Source organism: Pelodiscus sinensis, chromosome 1 (genome assembly GCF_049634645.1).
Source record: "Pelodiscus sinensis isolate JC-2024 chromosome 1, ASM4963464v1, whole genome shotgun sequence".
Classification (NCBI taxonomy): domain Eukaryota; kingdom Metazoa; phylum Chordata; order Testudines; family Trionychidae; genus Pelodiscus; species Pelodiscus sinensis.
This window is the reverse complement of record NC_134711.1, coordinates 61,775,528-61,794,884: the sequence shown is the minus strand read 5'-3', so window position 1 is coordinate 61,794,884 and position 19,357 is coordinate 61,775,528. Positions and strand designations below refer to the sequence as shown.

The following is a 19,357-nucleotide window of genomic DNA, read 5'->3' as shown; positions in this document are numbered from 1 at the left end:
AAAGCACCATTTAAATGCAAAATAGTAGAATAATAATAATGCTTAGTACTTAACCAGTTATTTTTATCTTCAAATCACTTTACAAACAGGACCTGAGCTCTTGAGATTGGTCTTGTGATTTGGGACTTTTAAAAAGGTGATTAACCTCACAATGTTCTTTTTTTAAAGATAATAACCCTCTCCCCCTTCTTCTTGGCCACATAAAATCTCAGTTGGCTTGTTTAATCCATTTAAAGAGGAGTTTCTGGGAAGCAGCAGCCTCTGAAATTTCACTCAATATAGTTACAAAATAAACAAAAATGACATAAAATATTTAGAATAATGGAAATCTGAATCTTAGATCAGTTTGGGGATCTACAAAGAGCCCAGATCTGAGTAACATTCTTTAGATTCTGCTCAGAAGTGAAGTCATATAAACAACAAGAAACTCCCTTTCAGAAAACATCTGATTTCCTCTTCTAAACCCTAGTTCTTTAATACAGTTTAGTTTATTGCTATATCTGTTTACAAAATCACTAAACTGCTAATCGTTACTTGCTTATTTTTTTTTCTCAACAGATGTCTTTTGTCATGCTTCCAGAAATCTCAAAATCTGTCCTTGTGGGGGGTTTTTCTTGCTCATCACAGCAAATTCTGAGGTACCCTATCATGGCAATATTTTCTTGCCACATCTTCCTATAAAAATCACAACCCAGAATGCTACATTGTCATCATGTGACGGAATTGGCTCCAAGGGCTTGTCTATATTACAAAGCCTGGGTTGGTATAGCTAGGATGGTACAGCTATGCTAACAGAACCCTTTAGTGTAGAACCAGTGGAAACCAACAAAAAGAGCTCTTCTGCCAGCATAGCTACACCATCTCCCAGAATGACTTAGCTATTCAGTGTGGTAGTCATGTCAGTCCCAGGACATTAGAAAGACAAGTGGCGGGAGGTCATATCTTTTACTGGACCAGCTCTCGCCAACATCAATAAAGATATGACCTCACCGACCTTGTTTCTCTAATTAACTATGTTAACAGAAGTATTTTTCTGTCAGCAATAGTTGTGTCTACATCAAGGCTTTTATTGGTACAGCTATGTTGACTATTTATTTTCAAAAAGTTTGTACTGTAGACCAGGCGTAAGCACTCAGCCTGTGCTGCACTGTCAGGCAGGAAAGCAAATGTAAATTAAAACTGATTTTCTTCTTTTACAGTGAAGAACAATGCCACCTCTTTTTTTTTTATCAGATTCTGCAATTCATCTACCTGTTCTTACTTTAATTTGGATTTGTTTTATGCCAAACAATGTTTAGAGTTACTTTAAGTATAAACATTTGAACTGGTCAAACATGGAAAAACAGTTTCAAACTTGACCCATTTTCCATGAAAGTCTGTAAAATTTAAGATTTTTTAATCAAAATCATATCCAAAACTATTATAGAATAATTTTGTTCACAGAGAGCTGCATTTTGGGTGAACAAAAATGTTTGATGATGGTTTCAAATATAATTTCAATTTTAACAATTGATTAAAATATCATGAACTTTCACCAGAAACAAACCAAAATTTAAAAGCTTCAGGGGGTAACTGAGTTAGTCTGTACACGTGGTAGGCTTGGGTTGGGCAGCGAGTGACCTCCACTGGTGGCTATTTGTAGCATGGCCCAGCAGGACAGTGGATGAGTCACTAGGCAAAAGTCTCACAACTTGTCCGACAAATTGCCTCCTAGGGAGAGAGACAAAGGAAGGAAGGCAGGTCCAACCCCTGGCTGGGGGGCAGGGCTGGAAGAGAGTTTAGTTTCTGTCTGGAATCATGGAGGAAGCAGCCTAAGCAAGGGGGCTGGGATTTAGGGGCCCAGTCTCCCCCATCTCAAGGGGGGCTGAGGCATCCTAGACCTGGCCCTGTAATCGGATTACATCTATGCTGTGCTGTATCCTGGAGAAGCAATAAACTCCCTCTATTCTACTGGCTGGTGGGGTCTGTTCATGCCACTACGGGGGTGCAGGAGAAGGGAAACCTCAACGCACCGTCACACTGGTGTTAGAAGTGGGATGCACTGCACCCTGTGGATGGAGCGTCCAGCAGAGAGTGTCAAGGCGCAGTAGAAGCAAGGGCCTTAGAGCCAGGCATGCTGGAGGCAGAGTGAAGTGGTCCCTGGGAATCGTGGGGCGCTACAGCACTAGACTGGTGAGTCTACACTTTATAAATCATGGGGATCGGTGGGGAGATGGCCTATGCCCGACTCCTGAAGGCAGACCTTGTGAGGCTGTGCAGAAAGAGGGGCCTGTCTGTAGGAAAAGCAACCAAGGCCCAGCTGATTGCCCGGCTGGAACAGAATGACCAGTCACAGGGCCGGGATCCTGTCCCAGTGGGGAGCAGCCAGACCCCCCCCCCCCCTCCCGGTAGTGTCTCAGGCTCCCAGAGGGGGCAGAGGACTGAAGCCTGCCAGGGAGATGGGACAGCCTCTCAGGGAAGCCTTGCCAGCCGCAGTTCATCCAGGGCAGAGGCCAGCGCAGTGGAGCTATGGCAGCTGGAGATCCAGCTGCGGATAAAGAAATTGGAAGTACAGGACCGAGAGAAGGAGCGCCGGGACCGTAGAGAGCAGCGACAGCATGAGCTGGCCATGGCAGACTGGAGAAGTGGCGGGGCCCCGGCTGCACTGAGTGGGGAGGGGCCCCAAGGTGGCCAGTCGCTTGGAGAAGCTCGTGATGGCCCAACTGAAGGATGTGGGAGACATGGACGGGTTCCTCAGCTCCTTTGAGAGGGCCTGTGAACTGCAACGAGTCCCCCCAGCTGACTGGCTGCAAGAGCTTATCTCTGCACTGAACCAGGAGTCTGCCGGAGTGCTCTGTCAGCTGGAGGACCTACAGCCAGGTGATTACAAACGAGTCAAGGAGGTCCTACTGCACAAGTTCGGGCTGACCCAGAGGCATAAAGGAGGAAGTTCCGGGGGGTGCAGAAAGGGCCATGGGAGACCTATGTGGATATGGCCTCCCGCCTGGCGCAATACTGCCGCAAGTGGGTGTCCGAGGTCGGAGCCCAAACCTCAGAGGACCTGCTTAAGCTGATCATGATGGAACAGTTCTATGAAGTGTGCACACCCAGCCTTAGGCTGTGGCTCAAGGACCGAAGACCAGAGAACCCCCAGGAAGCTGGGAGGCTGGCGGATGAGTTCACAGAGAACTGGTCTGGGTGTGAACGGGAGTCCCGGAGAGAAAGGGAATTGCACAGAGACCGGTTCTCAGCTGAGCAATGGGGAGAGTCACCTATGAGGCGAGCCCAAGAGACAAAGACCGGCCATCTGTGCCCCAGAGAACCAGCCAGGATTTGGGCAGAGCTGGCCCAAAAGGGCCCGCAGGACCTAACCTGCCATCACTGTGGACAAAGAGGCCACAAGAGGGCTCAGTGCACTGGGCACAAGGACAGGTCCTATGACATGGGACTTTCCAGGGTTAACTGGCTGGAACAGGGGGAAGGGCAGGCTGCCCCAAAGGCAGGAGCCAGCAGGCAACACTCAGCTCAGAGTGGGGGGGAAGAATGCTCAGTGCACCTTCCCTGGGAGGTCTGACCCTCGGGAGGCGGATTTCTCCATGTACCTAGTGGGGGCAAGGCAGCCCCTGTGGAGTGAGTGCCTCGTGCCCCTGCAGGTGGACAGAAGGGAGGTGACGGGCTACTGGGACAGGGGGACGGATGTGATGCTGGCCTGGCCCGAGGTAGTAGCCCCAGATCACATGATGCCCAACACTCAGCTAACCCTGAGGGGCATAGACAGGACCCTGTTTAAGGTGCCCATAGCCCGGGTGCATCTGAAATGGGGGGCCAAGGAGGGCCCCAAGGAAGTGGGGGTGCACTGGCACTTGCCCATGGAGGTGCTGATGGGGGGTGACCTAGAGGAGTAGCCAGAAGGACCCCACAGGGCCCTGGTCCCCACCCGTAGCCAGAGCCAATGAGGGGCTGGCAACTTTGATCCAGGGAAGGACTCCCTGCAGGGCCCTCAGGGTCCCATCCCAGCAGACACAGGGTCCGGCAAGGCTGGGACTCTGGCCCTGGGCAAGGGTGGGGAACAGGTCCCAATCCGTGCCCCAGTGGCTGAATTCCAGGCTGTGGTGCAGGCAGACCCCTCCCTACAGATGCTGAGGGACCGGGCTGGCTTCGGCATGGCTCAACCCTGAGGAAAGGCTGCCAGGAGAGATTCCTGTGGGAGCGGGGATTCCTGTACCGGGAATGGCTCCCCCCAGAGAAGGTGGAGATATGGGGGCTCCAGCGGCCAGATACCCAAGCTGCTGTATCTGGCCCATGACGTCCCATTTGCTGGGCATTGGGGGATCCGGCGCACCCAGCAGAGGCTGCTCCAATACTTCTACTGGCCGGGGATATTTGCGGCCGTGCAGTGGTACTGCTGGTCTTGCGACTCTGCCAGAGGGTGGGGAAGGCCCAAGATGGGAGGAAAGCTTCTTGGAGACCTCTACCCCGCATAGAGGTGTGGTTCCGGAAGGCAGCAATAGAGATAGTGGGGCCTGTCGGCCAGGCGACCCGGACGGGGAACAACTACATCTTGGTAGTCGTGGATACGGCTACCAACTGCCCCAATGCCATAGCTCTGCCCTCTATCGAGGCAGACATGGTGGCAGATGCGCTGCTGGCCATTTTCAGCAGGGTGGGATTCCCCCAGGGGGTCCTCATGGATCAGAGATCCCACTTCATGTTGGCCCTGCTCCGGTGCTTGTGGGAGAAGCACGGGGCCTGGCTCACCTGGGCCCCAGCATATGGCGCCCGGCCCAGCGGGCTGGTGAGGAGGTTCCAGGGGACTCTGAAGCAGATGCTGGAGGTCTTCATGCACCGGCACCTGCAGGACTGGGATGAGTACCTGCCCCACCTGCTGTCTGCACACAGGGAGGCACCCCAAGAGGCTGCCAGGCTCTCCCGGACTGAGCTGGGGTGCAAAGGGGGAAAGGGCTTGCTGAGAGAGTTCTGGGAGGGGGAGACCTCCCTGGATGGAGAGTTGGGGGTGGAGGTCATCCTGGCTTTCCGGGGAAGGCTTGCTGAGCTCATGGCCCCGGCCAGAGAGACCCTGGCCAGAGCTCAAGGGCAGTGGAAGGGCTGGTATGGCCACAGAAGACAGGCCCGTGCCGGTCCCCCCGGAGCTGTGCAGCAACCGGACGGGGGGAGCTGGCTTCTGTAGGGCATTGCCACGGCTGGCCCGAGCCAAGGGGAGCACCAATGTCCCCGCAGCAGCTTTGCCGGGCAGGGGACCTGAATTTCCCTAGGCTACAAGCGGAGTGACCCTGCTCAGTTTGCTCTCGGAGGGGGGATAACTGTGGCGTAGTGGAGGTGCCTTGCTGGTGGCTAGGCTTGGGCAGTAGGCTGTGGGTGACCTCCACTGGTGGCTATTTGTAGCACGGCCCAGTAGGACAGCGGATGAGTCACTAGGCAAAGGTCTCACGACCTTGACTAGCCCGAAGTAACTGCCCACGTCTACATATGGCAGTGAAACGGGTTTCCGATTTAAAGCCCTAAATCGAATTAGGTGGTACTCCTCCTGCAGTGAGGTTTATCACCTAATTTGAATTAGGGGCTTTAAATCGGAAGTCCGTTTCACTACCGCATGTAGACTCAGGCAGTTACTTCGGGCTAGTCAATTTCTAAGATGGCGACCGGCCCAGAACATGCAAATCAAGCGCGGGATATTTAAATCCCGGGCTTGATTTGCAATTCCGGTCGCCCTCATTAGCCTCCCTAGATTGATCTAGGGGGCTAGTGCAGACGTACCCTAATGGATAGATCCACAGCCCCTTGAAATCAGTGGGAAGATGAATGAAGTCCAATGGGTTTCATCCCTTGGGCTATGTCTAGACTGCAAGCCTCTTTCGAAAGAGGCTTTTTCGAAAGATACTTTCGAAAAAGCCTCTTTCAAAAAAGAGCGTCTAGACTGCAAGCGGAACTTTCGAAAAAGCAAGCTGCTTTTTCGAAAGAAAGCAGCGAGTGAGTCTGGATGCTCTCTTTCTAAAAAGCCCTGTTGGCATTCAAGAACGCCTTTTTTCGAAAGAGCACTTTCGAAAAAAGGCGTTCTTCCTCGTGAAATGAGGTTTACCGCCGTCGAAAGAAAAGCCGCGTTCTTTCGATTTAATTTCGAAAGAACGCGGCTGCAGTCTAGACGCAGGTGACGTTTTTTCGAAAAAAGGCTACTTTTTTTCGAAAAACCCCCTGAGTCTGGACACAGCCCTAGAGGATTCAACTTGTGTCACACTAAATAATGTGGAGTCAATGAAAGGCATGCCATTCCTTGCAAAGGGGCAGGCAGCATCTTGCAGGTTTCAAGTTGCTGAAACAAAGTTTAGACTCCAATTCAGGAAAACACTTAAACATGTGCTTAACTATAATAATGGCGAGGAGTCCTGTGGCACCTTATAGACTAACTGAAGTGTAGGAGCATAAGCTTTCGTGGGCAAAGACCTACTTCGTCAGATGCATCTGATGAAGTAGGTCTTTGCCCACGAAAGCTTATGCTCCTACACTTCAGTTAGTCTATAAGGTGCCACAGGACTCCTCACCGCTTTTGCAGATTCAGACTAACACGGCTACCCCTCTGATACTTAACTATAATAATGACAGGTATTCTTTCCTGAATCAGGACCTTCTTTAGCAAGTAAGACACATACAAGCATGTACTTTATTTGCCCTTTTTACCTATTCAAAAATAATACTTTGCTCTTTTCCTGGTATTGTTATTATTGTTGTTTGTTTGCTTTTTTTTTTTAATTTAAGCAATTTATTTTCTATTAGATAAAAAAAAAGCTACTTAGCTGCTGGTAAAATATGTTTGGACTCATGTTCTGTCTTCTGAATTTAGTTATCAGACCCAGACACTCTAACACCTCTGTTTTAAACCTCACTCACACCCCATGGATCATTTAACAGTTTCAAAAGCTTGTTTTAGACTATTTCTATTGTGCAGAAAAGATAAAAATAAAACATGTCGGCTGTGTCTACACTGGCATCCCTTCCAGAAAAGGGATGCTAATGTAGCACTTTGGAATAGGCAAATCCGCGGGGGATTTAAATATCCCCCGCGGTATTTGCATTAACATGGCTGCCGCTTTTTTCCGTCTTGGAGATAATCCGGAGAAAAGCGCCAGTCTAGACGTGATTCTCCGGAAAATAAAGCCTTTTCCGGAGGATCTCTTATTCCTACTTTCAAGTCACTTAAATGAGAATATAGTAGATCTTACTATAAGATCTGTTTGTTTTTTTCTGGTGACTAAATCATATTTGAAGCAGATACCTGAGATTTCTCATCTTTTGAGATTTTTAGACACCTGTTCCACACAGAGACTCTTAACTTTCTGATACTTGCTGTTAGATTTTCCAGAGCAAGATCACTGTGGTTTGTGTGTTTCCCCCTTGATACAAGTTACTTGGTGACCATCATGAATACACACAGATGATATGATGTACATGTTTGCATTGATTCTATGGACTTATCTCTCCTCAGTGGAACTTGCTGTTGTATTTACCAGCTGCAAGATGGGAAATCCTCAGGGTTCTGTGGCTATTTGATGATATCACAGCATTGTTATGGCCTTGAACTGGATAGCAGCTGTCCATAAAAGGAGATTTAGAGAATGCCTGAGACCAAGAGGATGCCTAAAACCTGGGAGATGGTGACATTTACAGAACTGTTATGACTACAAGGGGAGCTATATCTGCTTTTGCTTCTGTGTCTTTTAAAATGCAAAATAACAGTTGTGCCATCTGAGATGGCAACAAGGTTACCAGCTGGATGTAAACTAATACTAATCCAAAATCCTTGAGAATGAACATCTCTAGAAATTCAAACCACAGTATTCAGTGATAAGTCTGATCAAGGGTTACGCTTCTCTTATTCAACCAGACTGTGGCAACATGCTCACTACCACATGGCAGTGCTTGAACGTAACCTCTCAAAGCCCCGCTGATGAAGAAAAGATACGCTTCTAACTTAATCCAGACTGCCACATGGAAAAGCCATCTGTGAGGGTATTTTGAAGGAAACAGATGGAAAAGGAAGAGATTCCTCTGAATGCAGTGTAAGATTTACATTATCCTCATGAACTTCCATGTAGTCCCCATGTTTATATAATTTATCACTATTTCCTTAGACAGCTCAGATTAGGAAGCTCACATGAGCTCATGTTCTTGCTGTTAATTCTGAGTCTGAACTCCTCTCCTTTAAAGGAAAATTCAGTCATGTAAAAGAAAAGAGCGAAAGGCAATTGGACAGAACAAAGACCAATTATGTCAAGCTCCCAATTTTCCCATTGCTACCTCTCTTTCTTTTCAGCATTAGAGTTGTTTTAGTACTGTAAGTGTGCGCCCATGGCGATAGTCTACATTCACTGCCATGCAACAGAGCTCAGTGACAGCAAGAGGCTTTGCTCATTGTACTTTCAGAGCAATGCCTATTATAGCTGCTGTGATTTAAAGGCTAAAAGGTACATGTGTGGCAAACCACTGCTGCCAGGGGTTTAAAAAAAGTTTTTTGAGTTGAACGTGCATACAAATAACGGCATTTATATTTATGCTGTATCTGTAAACAGAATTTTAGCTATAGTTCTAGTCCTAGATCACCTTTCAGAAATCAAGCATTATCTACATATATCTATGTTAAATATATTCCTTACTTGATTTCTGGTTTTGAATAAAGAACTCAAGATATTAAAAGTGGGAGTTCTAAGGATGCAAATCTGAACTCTAATGTTCACCATAGAGAGGGACCCCTCTCCCCACCTTTGCCTGCAGAGTTAGTTGCTAAGCCCACCCCCCTATGGCAAGGAGCCTCAGAGCCCAGGTTCATAGACTTGGGCTCTCTGCGCCCATGCCATGCTATGCTGCAAAAACATGTGGTTGCCAATCCTTCAAGATTGGTGTGGAGTCTCCAGGAATTAAAGATGATGTCATACTCCATATGTTTTAGGAAAATATGTCTATGATATAATATGTCATAACTCAGTTATGCTTGATACAAAACGTCTCGTAACATTTCAGGAGAAAGGCTGTAATTTACTGAATATCATTATCCCATTTGTATGCATGTATCATTTTTGTAGATTAAGTTAGGAATATTGACCTGTGTATCTGTAATCTCATATTAGCTGTTTTGGGCTACACCCACTGCTGACATTTCATGTACAACAGGCAACAGTGCTGATGGTCCACCAGCAAGAGACAATGAACTGTAAATGAGCTTAGCCTTCCTGGGAACCTGTGGGTCAGCCCAGAGGAATGGTTACAGAGATATGTTACCGTGTCACCTGATCTGGAATCCATCTTGAATTCTATAATTTTCCATGAGAACCTGGGAGGGGTCAAGACTATGAAAAAAGGACTCCTGCCTTATGGAAATCCTATTTAAGGGTGGGGAGTGAGGTAATCTTGGTTGTCAGTTCTCCCAAGATGACTGCTGGAAACAACTAAATCTAAGCTGAGGAAAAGAAGTGGGCCTAGGCTGGAAGCATGTCTGGCCTGTGAAGATATTAGAACCCATGGTGAGATTATACATTAACTAGTTTCTTTAGTGTATCAACTTATCTTAAGAACATAAGAACATAATCCCCATTTGTTTGCTTATTTTGCTTAGTTACCTACTTTGTTCTGTCTGCTATCTGTTATGACTACTTAAATCCTATTTTTATACTTAATAAAATCACTTTGGCTTAGAAATAAACCCAATAATTGCTACGTGTGGGAGCAAGGAGCCTGTTCATCTCTCTTTTTACATTGAGAAAGTGGGCAGATTTCATGAGGTTACACTGAATAGATTGCTATTTGTATAAGATGGATTTATCTAAGGTTCAGCTCCCAGAGAGAGCTGTGTATTCGAGTGCTAGGAACAAGGCCTCTTACTTTACTGATTTCTGTCTGTGTCTCCAGCAATGGGGGTGTGGTCCTGTCCCTGTATCTCAGTTGAAGTAGGCTGGCAAGCTAAGTTCAACAAGACAAGATTTCAGAGTGCCCAGGGGAAGCGGGCTCAGCAGTGTCTCAGCACATCAGGTAACAGTCCCAATGGGGTTCCGTCCTGCCACAATGTTATGTGATTAAAGCTACAGGAATATTTCCAACCAAAACTGGCAGCTCTACATGTGGATGCTCTGGCTTGGGCCAGAGCTCAGGTTCTGAAACTTACTCCTTCTCTTAGGCTTCAGAGCCTGAGCTGGAACTTCTTCATGGCTACTTTTACTGCAGTAGTATGGGCCCAGCAAGTCTGAGTCTGTAGACCCAAACTCACATACTCATTGATGCAGGTAGTTCTCTGCTGTGTAGATGTACCCTATATGGCCCCCTCTACTGTCCACCTATGTGGGGAATGGAGGGGAGGATAGTAGGATCCACGCAGCAATAGGTTCTCTGGCACAAGCCTTCTCTTAGTCTACTTTTACTCTGTCCATTGTGTCGTACTGCCAGCCATTGGAGGAACTCTGCAACATGTAGGAAGCATGCACCTCATGCAAGGCCCCATCCAGAATTGTGTCCCTATTGGCACAGCAGAACTGTGCCTGGCATTCTCTGCTGGCTATGATGGATGGTGAATTTGAGTTTACATGGAATTCCTATTCCATTATCCTGAATGTTATCTTCACCATTAGGGGAGTGCAATACTACTGTATCAACAGTATTAATTCATCACTGTTGTAGTTTTATTTTTTATTTTTTTTATTTTTAGAAATGGGACTCCTACACCTGCATTTGGAAAGCTTATATCTTTTTACCACTAGAACTTTCTGTTTCTGTACTTAATTCAGGTTATTTTTACACCGATACATTCAAATCACAAGTTAGTCTAGCAAAAGGTCTATGTCTTCAAAAAAGCAGACTTACATAAAGAAGAGTTCTGTATCCTTAGCAGTTCATATGTATTCATCAAAGCACTAAGCACATGCATAAGTAGTTTTATAGTTATACTAAAAAATATTTTATGGACAGGTTGGGTCCAATTTATGGTGTGGATTTAATGGATGATTTAAATGAACAGTGCACTTTTTCCATTTATTAAATATTAATTGCATTACTTACAATAAACATTGCTATGTATGTGTTCGAGAACTAAGGACTTTAAGGTAATTTACAGAATTAATTCATATAAATGTTACTTACCTGAGCAGGCTTCTTCTGAACCACTTGTTGCGGCTGCAAAGAAAAGTAAAGATTAGCTCTTTTAAGAACAAGACAATATATTCAGGTAATATTTCATTTTATAATATCTGAAATAACATATATACAAAGGACCAAATTCAAAGATGACGTGAAAAATAGTGCCAAAGTCCTGCACTCGGTCAGACGCCCTAGACATGCTTATGTCCTCTTGCCCAACATGCAAAGGTTTATAAGTTTATGTACACTCTGAGGAGGCAGGTATATACGTAAGGGGTAAGTCAAAGCAAGGGGATGGTTGTGTTAACATGCACCTTCGTCCAGTTCCTCTGGGGGTGTGTTACAGAGGCTTTACACATCAGAAAAGGAGGGTTAAACAGATATACAGTCTGAATGTAGAGGAATCTGCTACTGAAAGGGAGTCTGCCTTATATCATCTTCTATATCCCTTCCAAATTTGTTCCCAATGATGCAATTTTAGTGTAGTTTCAAAAGGAATTTTATTGCTACTGTGTCCCAGTTTGTTATGCATATGTGTGTACATTCAAAATAAGCTTTGGGAGGCTTATGTTACCCAGAAATTTACCTCATGTCAGACATTGGAAATTCTGTACTCAGATTAATCCCATTTCAGTCCCTCAGAACTGATTTTTGTGATACAGGTGCACAGTAATACTCAGGGCTTGACAATCTATGTAATCTACTCGCCTGTGGTGACTAGATTAAATCCTGGAAGAGCCAGGTTTGAGTGATCTGCGCATGCGCAGAACGCCGGATAGCGTGGCTGGCGAGCAGGGCTCGCTGCGGCTCGGCGAGCCCTGGTAATACTCCAAAAGTGTCATTTCAAGTCCTATGTTCTGCCTGGCCTGGGAATGGTTGCACTACTTTATTGCCGATCCCTGATGATTCTACTCATGCCAGCAACAGTTAGTTCCAGCAGAGGATGGGGTGGGGGCGGGGGGGGGGCGGAGGGATGAGCTATCATACAAACACCAAGCTCCTTGATCCCAGATCCTATCTGAAATACTATATTTGTAGCTCTGATGCCTTGTAGAGCCGTGACCTCCACAGGTCTTGGGAAAGGCACAAAATAACAAAACCACTTAGTACTCACAGAGTGTGAAATTCTGGCCCCACCAAAGTCAGTAGGTATTTTCGCAATAACTTTAATGTGGCAAACTTTCATTCACAGATATTTTTTTAATATTTTCAAATCACAGAAGAACCTCAGAGTTATGAACACTTTGGGAATGGAGGTTGTTCATAAATCCGAAATGTATGTAACTCTGAATAAAAAGTTATGGTGGTTCTTTCAAAAGTTTACAATTGAGCATTGAGTTGGTACAATTTTGAAACTTTGCTCTCTAGAATAATATGTATGCTTTACCTTTATTTTTTTCAGTAGTTTACATTTAACACAGCCCTGAACTGTATTTGCTCTGTGTGTGTGTATGCACATGTGTGTGTCTGCCACTGCCTGATTGCACTTCTGGTTCCAAATGACCAATCAGTTTGTAACTTTGGTGTTCATAACTCTCATGTTCTACTGTAGTTGCAGCCAATAATTTTCTTTGTGTCCATTGCTTTATGGGTTTGTTTCCTATTCCCAGCTTTGCCTTTTCCCAGCTGAAGACCCGTGTTTGTCGTCTTAAGTCATTTGTTTGTTAAGTTTGTTTCCATAAGTCATTTAGATATTCAAAGAGTAGTTTTCATTACTTTGTGTTAGAAAATAGCTTAAACTTTTCAAAATAAACAGTTTGATGTATCTGGACCTTATGAGTAATATTTTAGTGGATGGGAAAAAATCCATGAAAATGTAACACAATAGTAACTGAAACTAGGATCAATTCACAATACCCACTACAAAACATTCTATTTTAGCAATAGATGTTTTGCTTACTTGCAGTATCCTTCTACTTCTATGGAGTCCTATTGCTGATATATTTTTGAATCTGTGCTTAAACCTCGAAGGAAATACAAGAAAAGAAAGTGTGATTTAGCAGTTTTTAAATCTTAATGTTGAGCCTTTCTTTTCCATTAAATAACCTTGCAGTGGAGAAGCAAACAGAAATTCACACTCTTTTGTTGTTGTTGATGTCTTCTACCCAAGGTAACTACAGGCCCTGGGCTGATTAACACATCTGCTGCCTCCTGAGAAATGAGAGTTTATGCAAAGAAATTGTGTGATTCAAAAGAATCATTTGTAAGAACAGAAATTTATTGAGCACATAGATAATCTCAATCACTAACACTTCCCTGATTTTTCTTCCCCCGGCTGATTACACCTGTACACGTGCTTATTCCCAAACCATGCAAAATCCAGAGACATTCTCACTGGCTGACTTGATTCCTACAGCTCAGATATCCCCATGGTTTTTTGGCCGTGGACCCTGCATTCATGTGACTGTTGCACACTATAGCTCAATGAAATTCACTGAAAGAGCTGCCAACTCACCAAATTTTCCATGAATTAACTCCTGACACTTCAATGAGGGAAAAGACAATGTCTGAAACAACGCCAGCTCTGGCTCCGTGCCTAGTATGTGTCAAAGTAATTTTACCAGCAGCCCTTCCACACAGTACTTCATACTTTTCAGACCACCAAAAAGACCCTTAAATACTTTCAGTATCAGTTGGGGTTATAACTGCCAGTATGTTTTCCCAGCCTCTGGCACCCAGTGGCTTCAGACTGAACCTAGAAAGTTTTGTGTGCGTTTGTTTTGTTTTTATTTCTATGAATGGTTTTAGAAGTCTCTGATTGAAGCACAATACTGCAGTCATTCACAAAAAGTGAAGGGAAAATGTTGTACTTTGCCTGCCTGGAAACTGTTTTATAAGACTCTTACTCACTCGGGACCTTTGCTATCTTACTGCTGAGAGCAGTTTGCTCCCTGCTAGTTAGAGTTCTTGTGATTCAATATTATGCATTTGTGATCTTGGATATGCTGCTTATGCTTTTTTATAAGGAGGAACTGTATGATTTAGATTAAGATTTAAAGCAAGGGTCAGATCCTCACCCAGTGTAAATCAATATACTCCCTTGAAGCCCATGACATTTAACGCTTTGCAACTTAGGCTCTGTCTAGACTGCTGCTTTTTATTGGAAAAAGGTACGCAAATTGCACTCCACAATTTGTGTACTTTTTCTCAATAGTTTTGTTGGAAGAGGTTTTTCCGAAATTTGGCCCATTTACCCTGGGCCAAATTTTGGAAAAACCTCCTCTTTCAGAAGAGCCCTTTTTCCTCATGAGACAAGAAAGACAGGGCTTCTGAAAGAGCGCGTCTGCTTTTCCACAAAAAATGTCTGAAGAGCAGACTCGTTCCCTGGACACAGCGGAGCTTTTTGTCGGCTGGGCTCCTACAGTTTGAATCAAGGGTGCTTTGTCTGTATAAGGGCTGCAAATATTGCATGGTAAAGTCAGTGAGATTTATTCTGAGCCTGAGAGACTTGGAGTGTCCCCTGTCTTAAAGGCAATTAGGGTATGTCTACACTACCCTGCTAGTTCGAACTAGCGGGGTAATGTATGCATACCGCACTTGCTAATGAAGCCCGGGATTTGAATTTCCCGGGCTTCATTAGCATAAGCGGGGAGCCGCCATTTTTAAATCCCCGCTGCTTCGAACCCCGTGCAGCGCGGCTACACGGGGCTCGAACTAGGTAGTTCGGACTAGGTTCCTATTCCGAACTACCGTTACTCCTCGTGAAACGAGGTGTACCGGTAGTTCGGAATAGGCACCCTAGTCCGAACTACCTAGTTCGAGCCCCATGTAGCCGCGCTGCACGGGGTTCGAAGCAGCGGGGATTTAAAAATGGCGACTCCCCGCTTATGCTAATGAAGCCCGGGAAATTCAAATCCCGGGCTTCATTAGCAAGTGCGGTATGCATACATTACCCCGCTAGTTCGAACTAGCGGGGTAGTGTAGACATACCCTTAGATAGTTCAGGGAACCTGACTGTACAGAATCAGGGCCTATGTGTCCTGTTCTACTGATGCCTTCTTTTATTGTAGTGGGTATGTGTCCTTTGGCTCCCGTGTCAACTCTTTGACAAAGTAATGATACAACCTCCTTGGCTCACTAAGCTTTCACTGCATTGTGTTAACAGATCTCTGCATCTTCCAATGAGTGTTTTGAAATGAGACAACTCTAATTCAAAAGCTGGTTGTGATTCAACTTGCTGGGGTGAAAGAGAATTCACCTTGAATATAAAAAAATGTTAATGCCTACAAAAAATGTCAGAAACAAAGGACTTTTAAGAAATCCTTTGGAGCAAAATATTATTGCACATTGAATTGGAGAGTCCTGAATAAAAGGCTCTATCAACTTAAAGTGCCACTTATTTGTTCTGTAAAACATATGGTGATGTCTCTGACTGTTCTCAAGGATGCAGTGTCACTTATTTCGTTTTTTACCCCGGGGGGGGGAGGGAGAGGGGAGACCAGGGACCGCACGCATGGGCCTTGCTTACCACGGATCATGTAGCAACCTGTGCCATGCCACCCCTGGGCAGGTGGCTCCAGCTGCGTGCCACACAGGGGCCGTGGCCTGATAGCCACACGTGTGTGTGAAGAGACCTGACATGCTCCTGACCCCGGGGTGGGACACAGCAGGATGCCCTCCCTTCACAAGACCCCTCTACACAGAGGCAGGGGACATCTCCCCCCCACCTCGGCCGCACTATACACAGCACAGGGGTATGGGTGTGGTCTTGGGGCAGCTCCCACTCCCGGGGATAGCTGGACATTCCAACCATGGCTTCTGTGCAAGCACAGCAACTCTGACAGTGCAAGGCACGGTCATCCTCGCCTCGCAGAGGGGGGTTGGGGTTTCACCCACTGTGTCTCCAGGGAATACTTTCTCCACAGCTTCACCAGCTGCATGTGCAGGGTGCACCACCCTGCCCAGGACATCCTCCTGCACCCGAGGGCTCAGCAGGTCCACCGCAACACTGCAGGGGTACCGAGACCAGCACCTGGGGGCCCTGCGAGTCCTGCACCGCACCATGGAGCAGTGGGTGCAGGACGAATGGGTGTTCCGGCAGGAGCTGCTTGCCCAGGGTGATCCCATCTCTGCCCATCTGCAGACCCTGGTGCAGAGTGTGCTGCCTCGTGCCGCTCCAGCACCTGCTGCCTCCCCAGCTCCCGCTCCTACTCCCACTCCTTCTCCCCCTTCCACCTCTCCCTCCTCAACCTCCACACCCTCCTCCTCAATCTCCACACCCCGCACCTCAACCTTCATACCCTCCTACCCATCCCCCCGTGGACGCCGAGGCCCCTGCACCTGCCGTGCTAGGAGACAGTTGGCCCAGTGAGACCGCCATCCCTGAGCCCTGACCTGCCCCCCCCTTCTTCCCCTTGCTTCCCCCTTCCAGCTCCCTCCTTCCAGGTTTCCCCATCCCCTCTCCCTCCCTCTCTCCTCCCCTCTCCCACCTCCTTTCTTCAGTCTCCCCAGAGTTTCATCCCCTCTCCCCCAGTTTTGTTAAATAAACAGAGTTTATATTTTTTAAAAATACGTGTATTTTATTTGACATCAGAAAGGGATGGGGTAGAAGGGGTAAGTGGAAGGATGTGAGGGAGGAATGAGGCACAAGCCCCCAGTGGGGCAGACCAGGGAGGCTCTGAGTGCTCCTCAGGGTGGATGCTCTCCCGCAGGGTCTCCTGGATACTGACAGTCCCCCAATCAACCTCCTGGATGGCAGCCTGTGGCAAGTACAGCCAGGCTGATAGCAATGCGTTCACGAGAAGCACCAGAGTGCCCAGGGGCAGCTCTGGCTCGATGCTGCAGAGTGCTATGGTGTCCCAAGTGAGGGCAACCAGAGCACGCAGAGACACAAATGCTTTGCTATCCCACAGCAATGCAGGCAAGCAAGCAGGGACACCTGAGAACTGGCTGCCCGGGGGCGGAGGGGGTATGTGTGTCCCTTTAAGCACAGGCCTTAGATAGCCTCAGGCAACAGCCACACAAAGACACTCCTTACCTGATGCCCTAACCCTGATCTGGTTCCGACCAGCCTTAAATCCGAATCACAGGTTCAGGAATCTCGACTCTTTATTCTTTGGTGTAGGGGCAGGTTGACTCTGTCACTCCCTGTGGTTAACCGATTCTATCATGCGTGAATTTGAGGCAGGGTGGAAGGCAGAGGTAGTCATGGTCCTTAGCTGAGATGAAACAGTTAAATTCCGCCCTCTTTCAGTTCGGGGAATAGAAGAAAATGTCTGCCACAATGCCTTCACTATCTTACAGACCTCTTCATGGAGTGACAAGGTGAATCTAGCTGGAGCCACCTGTCCCAAAACCCCAAAGGTGGTGTCTATGGACTCTTCACACCTCTTCTGCCTGGAGGTCCAGGTTTATGACCATCTGCTTCAAAAAATCCTGGTGAGCCTTACTATCGTCTTGTGGAACTGCCTCATCTGGCAGGGAAGAAGAGTCCTGGGCCAATTGTTACTCCTCTGTTGGGGGCTGGTCCTCCACCTCCTTCTGAACCATGGAATGCCCGGAACATTCGATTCTGGTGCCAATGGTTGACTGGCAGGAGGCCTTGACTGAGCCTCCTAGGCTCCGGCCACTGATCATCCCATCTTTGACTCTACAAGAATACTCCACAGGGTCCAGTGGCGCTATTGCGAGGGCCATAGTGCTAGAGGCCATGGTGAAGACTGAGCAGCCAGTTGTGGTACCTAGGCAGTGGGCCCAGGGTGCTGCGCTGACGACTGCCCTGGCTGGAGGGAAGAGAGTTCTGACAGGGTACTGGCTGACCTGACACTGTCCAAAGCCCAAAATGGAGATCGGGTACCACAGCACGTCTGGTGCCGGGAACTGCCAGAAAAGGGTGACCTCAGAGACCATGAGGTTTGTCCATGTCCATGGATGGAGATCGGTGGCACAGTCTTTAGACTACTCCACTTCGCCAGAGATCAGCAAAGAGGAGGTGACCGCTGCTGCTGGGAGGATGACCAGGACATCAAGAGCCTTCTCTCATGTCCAAAATACCAGCAGCTATCCCCACGGCGGGGAGCAGGTGCCATCCATGTGGGAATCTGTGCCGAGAATGACTACTTGGGCATGGGGAGCAGCTAACTCTAACATGCCTGGCTTTCCAGGTGGTGCATGCCTCCATAGATCTGCACCAGATCTCTGGTGATTCCCGGGTTCTCATGTCAGAGCCCTGTCTTTCCCTCACCAAGTGTGCAGGTGACTCCCCAGATTGATCTCACAGGAGAGTGGAAGTGTGCTCTTGATGACTGAGGCACCAGAGAGGGCTTCCCTCTGTGCCAGGGCCCTGGTACTGACGGCGTTGGCAGGACCAGCAAGATGATGTCCTGCGCTGCTTGAATCGCCTCCGGGCTGGAGGGACCTCTATGCCCACAGACGGTGGTGAGGAATCTGGAGGGTTGTCCCGCTCTGATTGAGGGGCCATGTCCGGCACTTTATCCTTGTCCAATGCCAGTTTGGACTTTCCTTTATGTGAGCTGGAGACTTGTCCTTGCCTGACTTCTTGGTCCATTTCATTGGGACCATCAAGGACTCCTGGTGCCGGCTTGTCAAGGGTGCTGGGGAAGCGCTCTGCACTGAGGCACTCATACCTGGCACGAAGTCCAACCACAGGCCTTGGGGAGCCAGAGCCAACTCCATCAGATGTGCCTTAAGTCTTATGTCTCTGTCCTTTAAGGTCCTGGAACAGAAGAACCTACAGATACAGCAGTTTTTGCTGATATGACCTTCACCCAAACAGTGAAGTCAGTTGCTATCAGGGTCACTAACTGGCATAGGCCTGCAACAGTTAGCACACTATTTAAACCCAAGGAACTGGGGCATGCCCTGTGCCTGGGCTGAGTCCCAACAGAGGACTTACTAGCTACAAACTAACAACTGATAAAGTTTACAACTATTTACACACTAAAGGAGGGAATAAACAACGAAAGCTACAGCTACAGCTGGAGCACAGTTCCAAGCACCATCACTGGTGGCAATAAGGAACTGGAGAGGGAGGGGCTCAGCGGTGCCCCATATAGTACATCATGTGTACACCACTCCAGGGGGTGCTGGAGGCCAGTCCCCTATGGATACTGCTGAGGAAAAGTCTTCTGGCACTGCTGCATGTGGCGAGCATACACACCTAAGTTGAATGGACATGAGCAATCACTCAAAGAACAAATAGTTTCTTTAAGTATAAAATGGAAACAAGAACAGAGTAGAATTTTCTTCAGCAACTTTAAAACTGTGTTGTTTTAGTGTGCAAGCA

The 19,357-nt window shown here is 47.2% G+C and overlaps 1 protein-coding gene across 3 annotated transcripts in view; it reads right to left on the bottom strand.

The window, feature by feature from the left end:
* The window catches only part of HMGA2 (high mobility group AT-hook 2), a 213,477-nt gene that overhangs the window by 27,757 nt on the left and 166,363 nt on the right, over positions 1-19,357 (bottom strand). For all 3 annotated transcript variants that reach the window (XM_075931194.1, XM_075931197.1, XM_075931193.1), the window contains one exon: positions 11,116-11,148. In XM_075931194.1, coding sequence (XP_075787309.1) covers positions 11,116-11,148 — 33 coding nt within the window. The remainder of the gene's footprint in view (positions 1-11,115; positions 11,149-19,357) is intronic.